Source organism: Camelus dromedarius, chromosome 16, assembly GCF_036321535.1.
Source record: "Camelus dromedarius isolate mCamDro1 chromosome 16, mCamDro1.pat, whole genome shotgun sequence".
Taxonomy (NCBI): Eukaryota; Metazoa; Chordata; class Mammalia; order Artiodactyla; family Camelidae; genus Camelus; species Camelus dromedarius.
In genome coordinates this window covers 52,187,004-52,208,607 of record NC_087451.1, presented here as the reverse complement: position 1 = coordinate 52,208,607, position 21,604 = coordinate 52,187,004, and the positions used below count along the sequence as shown (strand labels likewise).

Genomic DNA, 21,604 nt, shown 5'->3' with positions numbered 1-21,604 from the left:
AATTGTTTTGTGCTAAAATAGTCCTTTCCAATAAGTTTCTTGTAGCCTTCAGTTATCCCAATAAAATCATCATCTAAAGATTTAAACTCTTGTGTAAATTTTCAGTCCTTTGCCTCCTATACAAGGACTTGAGTGGATAAAGTCAAATGTAGATCCCTAGAAAGGTTTTTCCAGCTGGTACTGAGTTTTCTCCTAGAACCCATGGCAGTCCTTCCTGTGAAGGTTGACTTCCCTGGTCACCAGGCAGAATCTTCATCAGCTGTCAACTTTTGATTAACAACCTTTAAGAACCAAACTAAATGTCCAGGTTGTTTGTTTGTTCCTAATATGCTGAAGGTATTCCTTACATGCACTCACAACTCCTTAGACCGGAAAGCCTTGTGACTCTAGTTTGCCTTGAAGGAAGTTTTATTGTCCAAAAGGTACATGGGCCAGTTTCTGCCAGTAGTGTTCAAATGTGCTCCCTCTCATTCTTTCTCTCTCTCGCTCTCTCTCTCTCTCCAAAGCTTTGTTCATTGTATCTGATGGAATTTCGGTCCCAAGGAGGAGACACTTGCCTTGCTTCTAATAGGAAGTATCTGTTATAGTCCAATGGTGTCCATCCCAGGTTTGAACTCACTTTGACCCCCACCTAATGCCATACTATTTAATCACATTATAATTGAACATTTTTGTTTCTGATAGCTTTTACTTCCTGTGTCATTGTTTCTCAGTTCTTATTTCTAAGATCATAAAGTTTTTTGAACCAAGCAAAGTTGGAACTTCTTATATACATTTTCACAAATAGTTGTGATAAAAACAAGTGTCAGATGAGGGAACTGCTAGGAAAATGCTCTTATTTTCTGCTTTTAGAAATCAAAAGAATGTCTAATTATTGGGTGCTACCGTTGTATACAGGAAGTTTTAGAACAAGAAAACTTCTGAACTTATCCTTGTTAACTCTATTTCAGGAAGCGGTAAAATGGCTGTGGTGCACAGACCCTTTGAAGAGATCACAGATTCTAGGACTGAAGAGGAAGTACAGGATTTAATCCAATTGTGAGGAGATAAAAACTCGAGGGGCACACAGCCAGTGTCACCGAAATTCAAAACAACCAGCAGGATTTGAAAGACTTTGGCTTGTCCACTCAGCTCTGTCATCCTTAGGGAAATGTGAAACTCTGAAACTGCTTTTGAGGCAGGGGATTTCTGGGGCTTTTCCTGAAGTCCTGACCCTTGGCTCTGACCGCTTATTTGAAATTTGGAGAGCAGGACTGAGGGCCATCAGTGTGCTTCTACAGTTGTGGACACAGGAGAAGACACAGGCCTTTTCAAACTCCCCTCAAGCAGAATCCCAGGCATTTAGGAACCAAGTAACTATGGCCTGAAGTGGGATTATGCTGCAGCGTTTGATAAGTATGAATGCCTTTCAAGTAAGTTGTGTTGTTACCCAGACCTCAGCATCTCATATATATCTTAGGTGAAATATTTTGCTGAAAAACCTTTCTATAAATTAATTATATGGATGCCCTGAATTAGGGATTAAGTTGTCAAAGTAATTTCTAAAAGAAAATATTAATATACTGCATGTAAGTTTTTTTTAAGGAGTAAAAATGTGTTTCATGTCATTGAGAACTTAATTTGCAGCTAGATTTCTAATTATTTAACTCACCCCAGCATTACCAAATTTGTTATGAAGGGAAGAAAGTAGAGAAAGAAAAGATGGTTACATTTTGGAAAAGTATTTGAAGTTTTTTATGCACAAGATAATTATTTTAATTCAATTTATATCAAATTATTTTGAATTCAGTTTAAATCAGGGGCACTTCAGTCATATCCATGTTTGGACTTTAAGAAATCTAGCTTCTTGTGAAATGTGAGAGGAAGGGATTCAGTATCGATGCTAAAGTTTTCAGAAAGCCGATTATAACAACAGACCCATTCCTCATTGGCCAATCTTGGAATCAATTCCATTTAAAAACCATTATGTGCTTGACACTGGGAATAAGATGAAACTCCTTCTCCATGGAGTTTAGTGGCCAGAGGGTGTGCCAGACAATTTAAAAGGACTAAAATGAAAGAGATGATTATAAGGGCTGTGAAGGAAGTAAACTGGGTGCTAGTTGCAGTATTTCAAGAAAATTATTTAACATGCTGACTATTTTTCTAGAAGGAGGAGGTAATGAGGTTTTTATTTATTTGCTTATATTCTATTTCTTAAAAAAATATTTTTATTGAAATATAGTCAGTTTACAGTGTTGTGTCAGTTTCTGGTGTACAGCACAATACTTCAGTCATATAGGAACATAACATATATTCGTTTTCATATTCTTTTTAACCATAAGTTACTAGAAGATACTGAATATAGTTCCCTGTGTTGTACAGTATAAACTTGTTTATCTATTTTCTATATAGTACTTAGTAGCTATAAATCTCCAACTCCCAATTTATCCCTTCCCACCCCTTTCCCCACTGTTTGTTTATTTTTAATAGAGATACTGGGGATTGAATCCAGGACCTTGTGTGTGCTAGGTACACACTAATCATGGAGCTATACCTCCCCTGAACATGCTGACTTTAACATCCTAGGTGTCTTCCCCATGTGTGCACCCAGGGTAGACCTCTGTAAAGGGGCATTGTAATTGTTTCTAGACTAATGGCTGTGCTGAAACAAGGTGGGATGGGGAAATTTTCCCACGCTAATGTAAAGGGCTGTTCGCTTGGTTTCTGACTCTCTTTCCCAGAATGAATTGCTCATCCGCTCCAGCACCCTTCCTGCAGAAATTTTGAAGTCATCACTGATTCAGTGGTAACCCCTAGTAATAGAGTGGTGAAGTTTATAATCAGACATGGATCCTGAGAGTTTAGAGGACATGGCAACATTTTAGAATACTAACTGTAAAGTGTATTCCCCTCCTGCCACCCTAACTGATGCTCGTTTTGTAGGTCAGCTACTTTTCTTGGAAGCAGTGTGGCCAAGGAGAGAGAGAATGTCTCTCAGATGTCAGCTTTGAGGAGGAGGAGTTCAGATGTCCAGAACTGGACTAGCACTTTTGAATTTCCCAGAAGGCCGGGCCCTGTGACTTCCTTGGGAAGCTGTGCACCTCCTCACCCCCACCCCTGCACTGCTGGAGTCCAGGGCCACTCTGGTCTGCAAACCAAATCCTGCCTCATTGTGCCGGGGGGCCAGGCTGGGGTTGGAGAGAGGCAGGAGGTATGTGTCACCTTTGCTGGGGGAAGGATGGCTTGGGCCCTGGGGAAAAGCCTCACTCTGGTTAGATCTCCACTGTGACCTAATAGAGGAGGTGTCACTAAAGGGTGGGGCATGAGGCAGGGAAGGGGCGCATGTGTAGCCAGGCTGCCATTTCGCTTCGGTGTCTGTTCAGCGTTCCTAGCCATTGCCCTACTGGCCTGTGTCGCTGTGCCCGAATCGTTTTTGGATGATGTTTCCCCAGTATTTGTGGTTGCTGCAGCTCTTTGCTTGGCAACCACTCTGGCTTCTGGTCCAGGGATGGCCCCTGAGACGGTCCCTGGGCTCTGTCCAGCTGACCCCCGACTCAGAGTCGGGGGACTTTAATTATGTCACGCAGATGTTAGCCGAGACATTGCTTCCATACCTGGACACAGATTCACATGGAGAGCTGCCTGCAAGGCTGTATCAAGATGTTGCTGTTCCACAGCAAGATGGGAATGACCACCTAACCCAGTATCAAAAGCTCCCAGAGGAGTTTCCAGTGCTAGACTGGGATCAGAATCAGGCCCCAGCTCTGTCTCGACCTAAAGGTAATAACGTGAAAGCTACAGACGTGGATCAAGATGAAGATCACCAGTCATTTCAAATACTTATTCCACCGCTAGGTAGTAAGAGTTCCAGACCAACAGAGTTTATTGTTTCACCCCCTAACCTGAAGAAAGATTTAGTTCAGCATCGACGACTTGCGAAAATTGTTATTGGAACTACAGGCCATGTGGGGAAAAAACCTCAGGATCTAGACAAACAGTTACAGAATGGTTATTTGGATTCCAGTATGGATGTCATTAATCCTGAGGAGAACCTACTTTTGGATCTTCTGGGAAGCCCAGATCAGCCTCCAGAGCCCTTTGAGGAGGCTGAAATTCCCTCATCCCTGCAGGAGGCCCAGACTCATCATCCAGAGCTCACTGAGGAGGTTGACTCTTCACTCCAGCAAGAGGCTCCTGCTCAAAATTTGCAGACCCCTGAGAAGGGTGAATCTTTTCTGTCTCAGGCAGAGGCCCAGGCTCAGCGTCCAGAGACCACTGAAGAGATAGAACTACCTCCACTTCAGCAGGGGGCTCTGTCCCAGCCTTCAGAGGCCCCTGAGGAGGTAGGCACTTCAGTCCCTCAGGCGGAGGGAGGACTTCAGGAGGTTTTAGTTGAGCCATTAAGACATCATAAGGTAAATGTTCCCAACCAGAATGAAGCTCAGCAATCAAACCTGCACGGTGTCACTGTTAACCCTGTGGATCTGGCACTTACTATAACTCCAGAGGTCACTAATGTGGTTGAAACTTCTCCAGTTCAGCAGGAGGTCCCTTCTCAGCCTCCAGAGAGCCCTGAGGAGGTAGAACCTCCTCCAGTCCAGGAGGAAGCTCCGTCTCAGCTTCTAGAGAGCCCTGAGGAGGTGGAACCTCCTCCAGTCCAGGAGGAAGCTCTGTCTCAGCCTCCAGAGAGCCCTGAGGAGGTGGAACCTCCTCCAGCCCAGGAGGAAGCTCTGTCTCAGCCTCCAGAGAGCCCTGAGTATGAATCTGCCCTACTCCACCAAGAGTCCCCATCGCAAGTTCCAGGGTTCCCTGGTGAGAATGTACCTCAGTTTCCAGCAAGTGATGAGGCAGCAGCTCAACCTGGAAGTAAGTATCCAGCTCACTCCAACCCATCCAGTGTTACACTTAAACCGGTGGATTTGGAACTTACGGTCACTCCAGAGCCTGCTAAGGAAGGCGAGTTTACCACAGCCCAGCAGGAGGCCCTGCCTCAGCCTCTTGAGTATTCTGTGGAGGCAGAACCTTCTCCAACCCTGCAGGATGCCACAGGTCCGCCTCCAGAGCCTCCTGAGGAAGCTGAGCCTTCTCCGGGTGGAGAGGGACAACTGGCTCAGCCTTATGAGCCTAATGAGGAAGTTGTACCCTTTTCAAACCAGCAGGAGAGCCCAGCTCAGCCCACAGAGCATCCTGAGGTGGTGAAACCAGCCACCCAGCAGGAGAGCCCAGCTCAGTCTCCAGCAGAGATAGAGCCTTCTGCAACCCAGCTGGAAAGCACAGCTCAGCATCCAGAGTCTCCTGCTGAGGCCGAACCCTCTCCAGCTCATCCTCAAGAGCATGATGTGACAGCAGCTTCTCCTCCAGGCCAGGATCAAGCTCAGTCTCTGCAGAGGCCCAGTGTCACTGTTAAACCTGTGGACCTTGCACTCACCATAACTCCAGGGCCCACAAGTGAATCTGAAACCTCTCCGCCCCAACAAGAGGCCTCAGCTCAGTCTGCAGGGTCCCCTGAGCAACTGGAACCATTATTAGTCCAGCAGGAGGCTCCGGATCAGCCTCCAGCCCCCTCGGGAAGTGGTGAACCTTCTCCAGTCCAGCTTGAGCCTCCAACTCAGCCTCCAGAGACCTCTACAGCTGCCACAGCTCAGCCTCCAATCCATAATGAGGTGACGTTCTCATCTGCGGGTCCAGGAGAAGCTCAGCGTCCAGTGATGCCTGGTACCACAGGTAAACCCCTGGATCTCGCAGTTGTCATCACTCCAGAGCCTGCTAAGGAGGCTGAAAGTTCTTCAGAGCAGCAAGAGGGCTCTGCTCATTTTCCCGTTTCCCCCGAACAGGCTGAGTTTTCTCCAATCCAGTCCAAGCCTCTTTCTCTGTCTACGGAGCCCCCTGGGAAGGCTGAATCTTCTCTAGGCCAACAAGAGACCGCAGCTCAGACTCCAGATCACCTCAAGGGGCCGGGGCTTTCTTTGGTCCCGGAGGAGGCCCCAGCTCAGCCTCCAGAGCCACCTAAAGAGGTTGAGATGACAGTTGGAACACCAGGACAGAATCAAGCTCAGCATTCCAACTCGCCCGGTGTCACTGATAAACCTTTGGACCTGGGGCTTACTATAACTTCAGAACCTACTACGGAGGCTGAACATTCCACATCTCCCCCTTCAAAACACTCTGAGATGACACTTGCCCCTTCAAGTGTCACTCCAGTCTCAGTTCACACTGTGGACCTGGAAGTTACTGTAACTGGAGCATCCAGTGTGAACACTGAACTTTCTCAAACAAGGCAGGAGACCCCAACGCAGCCTCCTGAGCCACCTAAGGAGGTTGTCTCTCAATATCCACCCCATCAGGAGGTGACCGTTCCAACTCCAAGTAAGGGTCAAGGTCAACACCCAGCACCGCCCAGCGTCACACCTCATCATATAGACCTGGAGATCACCATAACTCCAGAACCTGCTACAGAGGCTGGACATTCTACAGTCCTCCAGAAGACTACAGCTCCTTCTCCTGAGGTGGCACTTGCACACCCAGACCTGACTCGAGTCACAGTTCCACCTGTAGACCAGGACGTTACCATAACTCGGCACCCAGGGTCACCGAAGACACCTACTTCAACGGAGCCTTTGGTGGTGCCTTCTATAACATACACCTCAGAAAAGGAGCAACCGGAACAGAGCGCTTCTACAGTTGTGAACATCTGTGAGCTCTGCATCTGCAGTAATGAGACCTTGTCCTGCGTTGGTCTCAGCCCAAAGGAGAGGCTTCGCAGAGTGCCCATGCCAAAGCCCAACAGCTACAATGGCACCTTGACTGTCCTGTAAGAATTGCTTTTCCTCGTTTTTTTCTCTGCATCCTGCCTGACCTGGCAGCCTTTCTTTGAGGTCTTCCTGGGTCTTCCTCATCTCTCCAGCTCACGTTGACTGACTGTTTTTACCTTTTGTTTGTCTTATAAGTGATTTCTTATCTTCATTTGCCTTCTTACTATCATTCTTTCTTCTCCAGTCTTTTACTTATAACTGCCCTTATTCTTTTTCCTTCTCCATTTTTGACTTCATTATTTAATTTCTTAACATCTTATTTTCTCCCATTTTTGCTCCATCCTCGTTACAGCAACACGTCCCTCTCCCCATCTCATTGGTGGTAATACAAAAAAGTGGTTAAGAGTAGAGATTCTGGAGTCAGACTACCTGGGTTTGAATCCAGGTCTGCCATTTATTAGCTTTGTGACTCAGTTTCCTCATCTGGAAAATGGGGATTATCATAGTCACCATCTCATGGGATTATTGTGAGATTTAGATGAGTTAATACATGTAAAGCTTTTACATCAGTGCCTAGCATATATCTGAGTGTTAGCCATATTTATTATTCGATCCCTCAGTTATATCGAGAACTCATCTTTGCCCCCTGGATTTCTTTGTATAGCACCCATCTTATGCCCATCCCAAGGCTAAGTACTGGGGGAGCCACAGAAGTATGGCATTGTCTCCAGAACATGACAGTGATAGGTGGGAAGAAAGGGAATATGCCTTAAAAGGGAGGTGATGTGTAATTGAGTATTAAAAGATACAGAGAGGTGCTGTAATTAACCAGAACCTGGAATCACTGGGGTGTGGAGGTCAGGGGAAATTGTATGGATAAGCTAAAACTTTCACTGGAACTTTAAGACTGGCTGTGATTTGTTAGAGTAAAACTAGGGAGTACAGTCTAGGGAAAGGCGTGGCTGCAGGAATCATCAGGATTTAAGAGATCAGTCTAGCTGTGAAGAATGGGGTTAGGCAGCAATGAAAGATATGCTTATGAAAAACCTTGACTGTCACAAATGGGGGTTTGAAAAATATGCTGTAAGATACGGGGAGCCATTGAAAGTTTTCAAGGCAAAGAGAGAAATGATGAAAAGAAGAAGCTTATTTTAGATTCCATATGTAGTGTGATCTAGAGAGGAAGGTTGGATTCAGGGAGACCAAACAGAATGCTGTAGCAAAACCTAGGAGGAAAGCGAGAACGGGCTGGATTAGCGTGGTTGTGACAGTAGTAGAAGGGAGATCCTGAGAGCACGACAAAGGGAAACCAACAAGGTTTAGTAACTGCCTAGAGTCGGGGGATGAGGTGTACAGGAAAGAGAAAAATCAAATATGTTGATGAGGAGAAGGATGGTGGTACAACAGGTGGACATACAGTTGGGAAGGAGAGCCAGTTTGAGGGAGATGAGTTCAGTTTTATTGATGAACATAAAGCAACCAGAAGGCTTCTGTTTGAGTGGAAATGTCCCGTAGGCAGGTGGACAGACAGGTATCTGTCTGATCCCCCTGAAAAATGTGCATATAAACTAAATCGTCGTTGCTGAGGGAAGAGGACAAAGCTAAAGGTAAAGGTTCAAAGTCATCCACAGTCAGTGGTTGATACTGAACCTCAGGCATTTAACAGCTTCTTTTAAACATGTGTAATTCATGGGTACATTCTCACTGTGTAAAAGAAAGTGTCATAGAAGTATATACAGGCTAAAATGTGAAATTCTCTCCCCACCCTCCCTCCCACCCATAAGATAACTATGTTACTGTTTTGATGTGTGTCCTTCCTTCCAGGCTCTTTCCTTTGCATTCTTTCCCCTAATGAGGTAATAACTTTACTCCTTGTTCAGTGATCTGTGCTTTTCCTTATGCAATATGTCTAAGAGGTATTTGCATTTTAATCTCTAATTTCTAACTGTCCTTATCCTTCCAATACCTGGAGAGAGTTAGAGGGCACTGAGCCAAAGCTTTGGTGTTACCTGGCATAAGGTTTCTTGATTTGCTGATAATGATACATTTTTGCCATTTTTATCATTGATTTGTAGGGGTCATTTTAGACATGTAAGTGATTTGGGGAGAAAAAAAACTTACATTCAAAATAATTGGCAATATATATCCAAGAAATTGGACAGATGGGAAGTTTAGGTTCTGAGGAGATGCCACATTGCTTGCCAGTGGCCTCACATTATATGTTTATGAATTGTGCCCACTGGGAAGCTGAGAAGCTGAGAAGCTGAGAAGCTGTGGGAGTTAGAAAGCTGGTCTTTTCTGCATTTGAGTATTCCCCACAAGGTTGCCATGATTCTTTCACTTACTCTCCTCATTCTCTTCCTACTTATTTAAGGTTATGAACTGTGTTTCTTCACAGAGATTTCCAAGGAAACTCTATTTCTTACATTGATGAAAATGCTTGGAAGCCTTACCGGTGGACTGAGAAACTGTGAGTATATTCTCTCTAAATATGCATACAAAACACTAACTGCCTTGTCAGATTCTTCTTGGTCCAGAATTCCGAGGTCAACAGCTGTGTTAAAAGATATTTCTCCGTTCATATTACAAACCAACCTATTGACTGAAATTCTATGTTTATTTAAAAACGCAACTTGGTAGGCCCTCATTCAGATAAGCAAGAACCAATTTAAACTTATTTTCCATTATACAAGTAATACATGATTATATTCTCAATAAAAAAAAAAAATGAAATAACAGGTATAGTGAAAACCCTCCTTGTGCCTTAATCCCCCACCCACACAATTTTGAGTTTAGTAAAACAGTCCTTCCAGAATCTTTTCCATGTATTTGTCTACATACATATTTACAGATAACAAAATAAGTTCGTTGTGTGACTTTCTTATCCTTTTTTACATAAATGATAACAACCTGCAACTTGATTCTTTAACTTCACGGTACGTCTTAGATTTCTTTCCTTCCCAGTATGTAGAGGGTTGTCGCGTTCATTTAAACTCCTGCATGATATTCCATAGTATGGACGTATCAGTTTAATAATACCCCTATTGAAAGGAGTTTAGATTATGTCCAGTTTTCTTGTTACAAACATTGCTGCAATGAACATCCTTGTACGTGCATCTTTGTGAGCCTGTCAGGTATTTCTGTAGAATAGATACCTAGAAATGGGATCCTTGGGGTCAAGACTATGTAGATATAAACTTTTAATTGCCCTCAAACAGGTCGTGCCAGTTTACACTCCAGTCAGCACTCCCTGACAGCCTTTGTTTCCCCACAGCCTTCCACTGCTGGATATTCTCCATGTTTTTGGCTGATCTGAAGGGTGAATAAAAGGGGTTCCATTTGAATTTGAATTTTTCTGAGTACCTGTGAATTTAAATATCTTTATATGTTTGTTGAACATTTGTATTTCATCTCTGAATTGTCTGTCCTTTACCCATTTATCTGTTTTGTTTTTTAATTGATTTGTATGTAAGTCAGATTAGATAACATAAGTGATTTTAGGGGAAAAATTACATTCAAAGCAATTAACTGGCATTTTTCATGGCAGTTTGTATTATTTGTTCAACTAGAATAGACAAATCATAAATATGACTCCCAAATTAATAATAGAAGACGTAACAGTCATAGTAATCTAAAAGTAGGGATTTTGACTACCCTTAAAGAGATGCCCCCTTAATCTGATACGTTACTGATAAGAAAAAATGGTAGATCCAGGCAGTCTTTTTTAGTTTACAGATTTCTTAAATACTATACGTGGTTTATATTTCTCATGATAGTATTTAACTTAGAGATTTTATTTCCCAAGCTTGTTAGAAAAATGAAAGTCACTTGGCACAAGAAATAGATAATATTAGTTTTCTCTGGGGAGGAAAAGGGAATGGTAGACTGAGGGACAGAGGTAAGGGGAAAACTTTAGATCATGTACTATATATATACCTTTGGAATTTTGAGCCATGTGAATATATATTACATATTAAGAAAATAAATTAAACTAATTTTTATAAAGCATGTGTTTCAGAGTTGATAAACTATGAGTGTGGTAAGGTTTGAAGATTTCTAAGTCAACTTGAGTTTTGTACCTTATAAGCAGAAGTTCCTAACTTCGGGTCAGTGGTTCCCGAGGGCAGGATTTCTTAATCTCCCACCCCCACCACATATATCTCTTTGGTGATCTGCAGAAGCTTATGTTCTTAGGATAATGTTATTAAATGTAAAATAAATTAATATATATAGAAAAACAAAGGAAACCAGTTACATTGAAATCATTTTCAGAATATTTTTTAAATTAGTGATACAGTAATAAATATGCTTCTCAACACATTAAATAACAAGAATAATGGTAAGTCTAATAACTATTATAATTCCAAGATAGTGGTGAGAATAAATGATACTTTGAGATAGCTGCAACAAACATGATATGGGATGATCTGTGACTTCTGTTGGGAACCAAGTTAGCTGTACTGCTGATCTATGGTTTGTTGCCTGGGCTCATATGGAAGGAATTGCTAATTTTAGTTAGATATTTGGGAAAATGGAGATGTAATTTTTTTTCCCTTCCAAGTTTGGGCCTCTGAATTCAGTCCACTCTGTTCTCAGACCTCTGCCCTAAAAGGATGATCCACAAATGGAAGTTGCATGCACATTTTTGCATGTATTGAAGAAAGTGCAGTTTTCTAGGGAAAAGGGCCATTGCTTTTACAAAATTCTCAAAGGATTCTTGTCTCAAAAGATTGAGTCATAAATGTACAGGCAAAGAAAGACATTTCTGTAATGCTATACTTATAAGTAGATAATAAATGGAGGATTTGTTCTGAATAACAGTATCTGATAGAAACTGTCGCTTTCCGAATTCATCCAACAAATATTTATGGAGGATCCACTGTGTTCCAGGGACTGATTTACATGCCAGGGATACAGGCCCAAGAACAAGCGACCAAATAGCACAGTTCTCAGGGGGTTAAAAATACATAAAAATAAATATATAAATATAATAGATAGATATAATATCAAGTACTGATGTGTGCTTTGGAGAGAAAGAAAGCAGAGGAAGGAGAGTAAATCACTTTCAGAATGGCCTACTGTTTGCATTATATGTTAAGTCAAACAAACAAACCCTGAGCCCCCTCAGTTTCCTAGAAGTTACAGAGGTAGAGATAAGGATAATTGTCAAAAATATGATATCAAGAATAAATGTGAAATTCAGAAGGTTGCCTTAGACCAGAACCCTGGTCAGAAGTTAAACATGGATGTTTCTTAAATGTTAGTTCGTGCCTGGTTTTGGTATTTTCCTGGTGTGAGGAAGTTTTAGATCTGGCTTTAACTCCGATTCCCTATAATTTAAAATTTTTTGTTTAGTTTAAATGAGATCAGTATATTTTATTTCAGTTAGTTGCTTATTTGAAGCTCCTTTTTGGGGTAATTTTTTGGTGACTGACCCATCCTCTAAACTTTACTTCTAGGTGGAATGTATTGTTCTTTTTAAAAATTTTACTATCCTGTCATCCAAACAGCTTGATACAAAGAAACCATTAATTTTAAAGACATACTCTTTGGTTACTCCCCGTCCTTCTATGATACTCAGACTCTAGCCAGTCTGACATGGGCATCAGCCAATCAGAAGACACTGCCATCAACAGCTGAGGGTCAGCCCTGTCTCTGCTGGCTTATGAATCCTTGTCGGTGTTTAAAGTTATAATTAGTATATGTGAGTTTCATTTTTGTCTTGATTTTTTTCATGTATCATTGTTCCCTATGACCTTTGTATGTCATCTGTGGTGTTCACATACAGTTTTGTTACGTGATGTAGGGAAGTAGAGTTTTTTCCAACTTTTTAAGTTATGAAAAGAGTTACTATAAATGACATTGGATGTACTGATTTTTTTTTTCTTTTTGGATCATTTCCATGGAAATATGAAACTTAACCACTTAATAGAGGTGAGAAAACAGCCATAGCACCACCTGTTGACCACTCCCCCTTCACATATCTTCTGACCATCTCTGCTGTTCCTTCTAACGTGGTCAGTTTCAAATGGAGGTCAGGGTCTTTGAAGCATTCACAGGGCTCCAAGAGTTCTTTGTGGGAATTTAAGTTTTTTGTGTTTTTGTTTTAATGGTCTTTTGAAAATGTGTGGAACTATATCCTGTATAATATGAGCCATCTTGTAACAGAACTGCCCTTGATTTCAGCCACACAGTTTCCAGATAGTAACATGTTAATTCTCATAAGCTGTAAGTGAATAATCTATGAGGTGGAATTAAGGTATGAGGTGGTATTAATATAAATGTGACCAAAAGACACTGTGAGAGAAAAACAGAACATTTTAAATGCAGAACTTAGTGGAAATAGTTTCACAGGGCAACATAGCATGTGCTCAGATCCCCAAGGCTACTGAAGGATGTACAACTGTTAATACTTCCTGCCAGGAAGGGGATTCTTTGAGACAAGAGAAAGTTACCTTTACCATCTCACAGAGTTTCTTGTGTGCTGGCTGTCTACCACTCCCTCCCTCCAACTCTTGGAGGCACTGGTTATGGGCCTTCCTCCTTAGCAGGTTCAAGAAACAGGTGCAAAACAAGAAAAAAGAAAAGAAACTGGTGCAAAATAGCACCTCCTCTCTCCCGCAGCGTGTTCCTAGTCTTTGTTGTGAGACTAGGCAGAGCAAAGGCCTTAGCAGTCCTCGGGCAGACCCAGGAGGCAGGCGTGAGTGTGAATCCTTCCTGCCCCCTTCATTCTGCCTTCTGGAGAGGTCATTGGCTGGATCTCTCAGTTTTCTAATTTGTTCTTTAACTGTCATTTCTGCTGCTCATGTACTGAGTTTTTTTTGTTTGTTTGTTTTTAATTAATGTGAACTTTTCGTTCATATATTCTTGAGTTGATTCTTTGCAACGGATGCACTGTCTGTTTACATCTGCCTGGGGATACTAATTATGCTGTTCTAAAGTCCTCTTGTGTTAACTCTGATGAGTGGGCTATAAGCTCTTATGTTTGTTTTTGTTTTCTGTCCTTAGTAGAGTTGACTTTGTCCCATTGGTCATTTCTGAGTACAGTTTATCTTTGTAGTTGAGATTCTGCTGCTTCTGTGTTCCAGCTTTATGGGAGAAGTGAAGTGAGCTGCTGAGGCTGGTTACTCTCAATGGGTTCTCCTGAGAGTAGGCAAGAAGTGGAAGGAGCCTTCTGCTGGCTAGTGAGGGAGTGCATGGCCTTCCTCCAGCGTTCTGGGACTTTGCCCTTTTTCTAACACTAGTTGCTCCAACCTAGAGGAAGAATCTTTTTTTTTTTTTTTTTTTTTGCTGCCTGGATCAAGGAGCAAAGATGCGGGGTTGATGTGCTGCAGGTTGCTCCTACCACACCATCCCAAATAATCACCCTGTAGGCAGCTACAGGACATTTCTGGTCGGGGAGCATTTGTAGAGCTGCTTGCTTTGAGCTAAGGTTGTAGTTTTAAAATTATATCTTTTCTATCATTCTTAGGGATTTTGGTGGAAGTTGAAGGAGTAGAGGCTTGACATGTTTCAGTCTGCCAACTTGAAATAGCACAACTTCTTAGAAGTACAATTTTGTATCCCTGTTACCTCCTAGAGAAACTCAGGCAAATATGTATCAGGATACAAATACAAGACTGTTCAAAGCAGCATTGTTTTTAGTAAGTAAAGACTAGAAAATCTCAGTATCCACCAGTAGTTGAGTCAATAGAGTGCGGTTAGTCCCACACTTGGAAGTCATGCACTCCATCAGAAACGTGATGCCAGCCACAGAAGTCACCTTACAGCTTCTGGTAGCCACTTAAAAGTAACAAGAAACAGATGAAATAAATATTAATATATTTAGTTAACCCTTATATCACAAATACTATCATTTCAACATGTAAACATTATATACGTTGTTGATAAGATATCTATCATGTTTTTGTATTAAGTCTTCAAAAATATCCAAAGTATTGTCATATCTACATGTAATCAGTATAAAAATTAATGAGAGAGCCTACATAGTTTTTGTCCATGCTAACTCTTGGAAATCTCAATTTGGTTGCTAAATTTTATGTGTATTTAGATTTCATAAGATTTACAATTGAAAAGTTGTATCACATACTGAAATTGTTGCAAACATACTTAACATTTTCCAATAATTACACTATCAGTTTTTAAATTTCAATTTTAAAAGTAATTTAAATTAATTAGAATTCAACTCCTTAGTCACATTAGCCACTCTCAGGTATTCGGTAGCCACATGTAGCTAGACATGCAACACTACATGCTACATGCAAAAATAAATTTACAAAGTATTGTTGAATGAAAGAATGTAGAGAATACATATATGATTCCACTTACATAAAGTTCAAGAAGCAAAATTAAATTATGTTGGTTGCAGCTGATGTATAAAAGGCAAAACTACATTTAAAGAGCAAGGAAATCAGTATTAAAGTCAGGATAGTGGTTCCCTCTAGGGAGAGGGTTGTAACTGGAAAGGAGCACAGCGGGGGCTGCCGGGATGCTGACGGTTTTCTCTCTTGACGTGAATGGTGTTACATGGGGATTTCTTTTCTAATTGTTAAAGTGAACAATTATGTATATTCTATGCACATTTTAATTTTCAAAAAAAATTTTCAATGGGAGGAAAAATCAAATGGCTTCATTTGCAGCCCTAATGTAGTTCTGTCTGGGACTTCCAGATATGGTTTGGGAAAAGCGAAAAGAATGGCAGCTCTGCAACATTAGTGCTACCCAGCACTGGGTTCTAACCAAGGACTTGTGATCTGAAGAGTAGGCATTAAATATATGATGTGAGGAAGGGTGGATAGGAGTGTGCATGTGTGTGCACGTGTGTGTGTGTGTGATGGAGAGAGATGGACACAAAGGAAGACATGAGAAGAAATGATTAAATGAAAACAAAGCAGAGATCACCATCTCTAAATTGAATAAGAATTAGGGTATTTGGGTGGTACCATTACCCAGGTTTCCCCTGCATGTAGGAGTTAGTCCTATGTAGTAAATAATTGTAGTTGTTTTGCATTTTGATCCAAAAATAACCTTTTCATTTTTCAGGATTCTCAGAGATAATTCTTTGACTGAGTTACATAAGGATTCATTTAAAGGCTTGCTAGCCCTCCGGTATTTGTAAGTTACTTAGTTAATCATTTATTTATGAGTTCTTAGTTACATTGTCTATTAAGTAATTAAGGGGTTCAAATTAGATAATCTCTACAGTTTTTTCCAGCAATAAAATCCTGTAATTCTCTCAGTCTGTGTAGGGCCCCAGCCCATCTCTAGCATCAAATACCTCCTATTCATTTTTAATTTTTAAATTTATATAGACAAGATATAGATAGAAAAACAGCTTTTAGTTGTAGAGGAAAAGTGGTAATGAGGTCTGAGCAATTACAGACACCCACATGAACCTTTATGGCCTGTGGATCAGATCCAGCCCATGATCCGTGTTTACACAGCACACAAGTTAAGGATGATGTTTAAAGGGCTGTAAGTGGGAAAACAGGGAAAACCAAAGGAAAACACACAACAGAGACTGTATGTGGCCTTCACAGAAAAGGTGTGGAAAAGGTGGTTTAGTGGAATGAGAGGAATTGAGGTTAAGCTCCAATTATCACCTACAGGACCAAAAAATATAGAACACTTACATTAATATGAATGCCATTGACTCATAATTTTAATCTAAATTAATCTAATGTTTAAATATTAAATATTTAAGCAGATGAATTATGTAAACAGTATTGTCCAGGACATACCAAGTTACCAAGAGAACAGACTGGTATTAAGGATTCAATGCAGGAATTGTTAAAATACCAATATTAAAAATGTTTAAGATGATGGTTCAAGTGGTATAGTTATAAATGTTTACACCAAATAAGCATATTAGAAATGCCCCTAACTTCACTAATTACAAAATAAAAAACTCCCCAGCCTCGTTATACAAGGAAAGAAATGCTTGCATAGTATTTTTGTTAATTTAGAGATAGGGAGATTCTGTGTTCTTTGCTATAAAAGATCAATTTTTATCCTTTGTCCGTGGCATCCAGAGCTGTGTATGTCATTAATTAACTAATGATGCTCTTTAGCAAAGAGATTCTTCTTGCAAATGTAGAAGGCTGAGGGAAGTGGGTATAAGGAGCCTCACAGGACCCTAAAAACAGCCTTTTTAACTATCAAACCATCCAAGCCTTAAGGGACAACCACTTTTGTATTAGTCTTCTTGGGTCCCTCTGTCATCTGGGCTCCAAACCTTAGAAACACAGTTTGGAGAAAAATAAGTGAGATGACTGCTCAGTGGATTAGGCCTTTAATTACTTCTACTATGAAATACTTTCTTAGTGTATTATTTCATGTTAGCACAAGTTATTCTCACTCATTTTAAAAAATACCAATCAATAGAAAAGAATATGCTGAGCACTGTGCCTAGCGTTGTAAACACAAAGATGGGTAAGAGAGTTCCTTCTAGCAACTCCTGATCTCACCGGGAAAATAAACATAAGCTCAAACCATCATACACAAGCACTGAGTGGATGACAGGGTGCTGCAGAGGCGTGGAAAAGGAAGCGATGAGGTAACAGACCTACGTTTCTTTTAAAACAGTTGTTTTCCTCCTTCTGTTCACTCCCCAGCTAATTGTTTATTTTTAAAACTGTCTGACTTTGCTTTATGTCCATGCATTGGCTTTAAACATGATAGACAATGCGCATGAGCAGGTCTAGTCCATACATTCAAGAGGAAATGGGCTGCAAGAATAGCTATATAAGAAAGAAAGAAGTAAAGAGGGGCAATGAGAGCTGTAAGTTGGTTTTGGAGCTCAGAATAGGGAAGAAAGTCTCCAAATTGGATCAGGGAAAATGTTATTAGAGCAGTGCTGTTTGAACAGGACCTTAAATGACCATTGCGTAACATCAGACAGACTTGGGAAGAATAAATTTGCAAAAAGAAGGTAGGAGAGAGGCAAAACACAGGAAACATGCTTTGAGTACCTGGCGAGTACAAGTAGGAAGAGTAGGAGATTAGGGCCAGGTCATCTAGGGCTTCAAAGGCCATGCCGAGGGTAGCAGGCCAGGCTGCCCCATTCCCACAGCAGTGCTCTCGGACAAGACTCAAGCCTGCAGCAGAATCAGTCACTTGGAGGGCTTGTTAAAGCACAAGTTGTGCCCCACAGTTGCTGGTTCAGTTGGTCCAGAGCAGAGCTGAGCATTTCTTAAGTAAGTTCCCAAGTGAGAACCACTTCGGGAGAGTTAATCTGGTGACCGTACAGGATGGCTGAGAAAGGAAGAGACTACAGGTGCAAACACCAGTCAGAAGACAGTTACACCCACCCAGTAGAAAGGAGAGACTACGAATCAGTGGAAGTAAGATAGCCAGCTATAGTCAAGTGTGGGTGTTTCAAATAAAATTCAGTATTTTAGTATAATACTCAATTAGTTCAAATTACGCATTAATAAGAGGAGTAATCCCTTTCAAGTCATGTGAAAGGCTATCTTTTATTTCTTCTGGTACTGAATTGGCATAGAAAATCAGAATTAAACTGGGAGGTGTGTAAATAGGAGAGTATTCCTTTTCACATTAAACATTATAATTATATGTGGAGGTAAAAACTTTGAGCTTATAATCTAGAATTTGTTGAGACCACAATAGGTTATCTAATCAATTCTTCTGCTCTGAGGAAAGGTTACCTCCAAAATCTACCCAGATCTATACAGGTGTATGTTTTGTTTATGAACATCATGAAAGTGAGCCTCTTAGGACAGCTGAGAGCGGGGTTAGGGGCTCATAAGGTTTAGAGGTTATATAGAAGTGACTTATTCATTATTATTCTTCTAACCTCTACTAGTTATTCCTACTAATTAGCTATCTAGTACTAATTGAGGCAATATTTTCCTTTTCCTTTTCCTAGAGATTTATCCTGCAATAAGATACAGTTTATTGAAAGTGGTACATTTGAATCACTACCTTTTTTGGAGTTTGTGTAAGTTACAAATATAAATTCATTGTGTTTGGAATTTTTATAAAACCTAATTTTTTATAAAATTAATTTGCTACCCATTTTGAAATATTATTAAGGTCTTATTGTAGAAAGCTACTAGAATTATGTAGCTAATCCTCTTTGTCTCTAGCAAAGATTTGCACTCAGATGACATTTGGCAATGTCTAGAGACATTTCTGGTTATCAGAACTATAGGTATGCTGCTGCCATCTGGTGGACAGAGGCCAGAGATGCTGCTAAACCCCCTACAGGGTACTAGAGAGCCTCTCACAACAAAGAACTATTCGGCCCAAAATGTCAGTGGTACTGCCCTTCGCTACAGAAATAAGGATCACTTAACACAAATACTTACTGAGAATTTACCGTTTTGTATCTAATGCACCATGTACATAAAATCATGAAAATATAAATCATAAGCAACTATTTTCCACAGGGAGATTTCTTTAGTGTATGGAAGGGATAATGAGGTTATGTTTCATTGTGTATAAATTAGAATTACTGCCAAAGGATAGTGTTCTGAAAAAGCACCTTTTTCTTCTTTTGCTTGTGTCTTTTTTTTCTTTTTCTTTTTCTTTCTTTTTTCCTTTTTTTCTTTTTTGTAGAAATCTTGGATGTAATGTAATCATAGACCTGAGCTTTGGAACATTCCGGGCCTGGCATGGAATGCAGTTTTTACAGAAGGTGTAAGTAAAATAGAAGATGAATACATGTAAAAACTATGTTTTTTGTTATCGGTAATTGTTTAGCTGGGTGTAATAAGCTCATGAATTCCAGAAATTCTGTCTTGAGATCCATTCTTTTTTTTTTTTTTCAATGAGAAAACTAAGGTACAAAGAGGGCAAGAGACTTGTCTAACTCATATATGGAACACTTGGCTTTCCCTAGTACTGATCTTTGGCATGAGCAATAAAAGGTGTCCAACAGAAACACTCAAATTAGCATTGTCATGGAATCCCATTGTTGCTGCTCCAACACATGAATGGTACTTAAAATTCCACTTTTGAATTTAATTCCTGCTCATGTGCAAAATTCCTAACTGCTTAAAATGTATGCAGCACAGAGCTTCAAAGAACTAAGTTTAGTGGAAAATTCTTCAGGGAGCAAAAGGTATGGGTGCTTCCTCAGCTATTAGCTTCTTTTAAATGGTGAAGCAGAAAGAATTCCTGAACACCGACCACTGGGCACCTCTCCCCAACCACCCAAAACATTATTTTTCAAAAATATGAAATTGAAGTGAATTATCTATGGCCAATAGGAACCTTTGAGGTGTGGATGTTTGTGTTAAGCTCTAATGTGAAAAATACAAAGAAGATACAACATTATAGCCTAATTCTATGTACTTTCTTTCCTGACTACTACTAATAAGTGTGGGCTTTTCAGAATCTTGAAAATTCTGTGACTTCTCCATGTCACATGCAGATCACAGCGGGTAGGTTCAGTGGCCTGAAGGGGATTTTAGACTCAAGGTGAAGAGCCTCCTCTAAATCAGGGTTTGGAAAAGACTCTCCTATTTTGTGGTTCAGAAATCCAGTTTCACACAGTTCACTTTGGGTTAATGAAGGTGTTGAGGGTGTGTTGAGCTGGATTAGCAGTTCTGCAGGTGCCCACCAGTGGCATCTCCCTCCCCTCTTCATTAGTTTACTGGTGCCTAACTTGCAGAAAGAGAACAGAGGGTCAGTTTTTCTCTTGGCAGCGCACCGGAGAGGGGGCTCATTAGGTCCCTCCACCAGGAGGTTTTAGTAGCATCAGTACCATGTCTTAAACTCATGATGTTTTGTAAACATTTTATAACAATAAGAGTCCCTTAGAAGAATCTAAGTTTCCTTATGGTTATGTAGTCGACCCGGGGACGGGGAGATTGTGGACTCACAGTTGATAAAAATTAATGAGTTTATTCAGAAACATTCACTGAGTGCCATGTGCGCTGTGTGTCTGCCCTGCACTAAGTGCTGGGGTTACAAAGAAGAATAGGCCAAAGACTTTGTCCCCAAGAACCTTTCATACTGGAAGAAAATTGGTGGGAAAACTTATGAGAGCCATGCTAGCATCTCTGCAGGAGGGTAACAAGCTAGAGGGGCAAGGAAGTAGAAAATGGGTGGTGGGTTAGAAAAGATGGTCATGGAAGAGGCACAAAGCCTGTTCCTCTTGAATTTCTGTGTTCATCTTAAATGGCAGAAAAAGTTAATGAAAGAATCAGAGTTAGTGTTGGGAACAAATTAATACTGTATTCCTAAAATCCATTCACAGTTACTTTGAAAAGATTGTCAGAATACAGTAGATGTGTGTTGGGGGCTGGGGTCCTCCTTTGTTTTGTGCCAAATCTAGAAAGTCTAGACGGTGCCACCCCTTGAGTTGTCATTTTGTTGCCTGTAATGACATATTACTGGGATGTTTATAAGTTGAAATAATATTTTCCCCTGCATTAAATTGAAGAAAAGAAATAAGAGAAAATGTAATTCTCATAGAGGCTCTCCCAGGTGGGGAGATGAAATTTGAAAAGATATTTCTATATTTAGTGCTCTCAAAATTAAGGTTAAAGTAATAGTTATTTTAAACAGACTCTGTCTTTTTTTTTTTTTTTTTTTTTTCAAATGCAGGTTAAACACAGGCTTTGGAGTCAGAACTGAGTTCAAATTCCAGCTCTGCCTCTTACTAGCTTGATGACTTAGGACAAGTTACATAACTACTCTGTGCCTTGGTTTCCTCATTTGTAAAATGGGATAATAATATCTATCACATAAGGTTACAGTGAGGATTAAATATTAAATGTTGATCATAGATATTTGGCAATCCAAAGGATGTTGTGATTATCTTTATAATATTCTGTAAAAGTACACTAATGATTCTTGAGTAGAGTTAATTAACCTAAAGGCAGATTTTCTTTTCTTTCTTC

At 40.5% G+C, this 21,604-nt stretch overlaps 1 protein-coding gene across 12 annotated transcripts in view; it reads left to right on the top strand.

Moving 5' to 3' along the window:
* The window catches only part of LOC105104731 (leucine-rich repeat-containing protein 37A), a 116,407-nt gene that overhangs the window by 35,057 nt on the left and 59,746 nt on the right, over positions 1-21,604 (top strand). For all 12 annotated transcript variants that reach the window (XR_010384639.1, XR_010384640.1, XR_010384638.1 and 9 more), the window contains exons 5-11: positions 951-1,412; positions 2,926-3,193; positions 3,570-6,793; positions 9,133-9,204; positions 15,777-15,848; positions 18,622-18,693; positions 19,314-19,394. Coding sequence is in view for 7 of the 12 variants with exons in the window: in XM_064495936.1 (XP_064352006.1) it covers positions 1,402-1,412; positions 2,926-3,193; positions 3,570-6,793; positions 9,133-9,204; positions 15,777-15,848; positions 18,622-18,693; positions 19,314-19,394 (3,800 nt within the window). In the remaining 5 variants the exon portion in view is untranslated. The remainder of the gene's footprint in view (positions 1-950; positions 1,413-2,925; positions 3,194-3,569; positions 6,794-9,132; positions 9,205-15,776; positions 15,849-18,621; positions 18,694-19,313; positions 19,395-21,604) is intronic.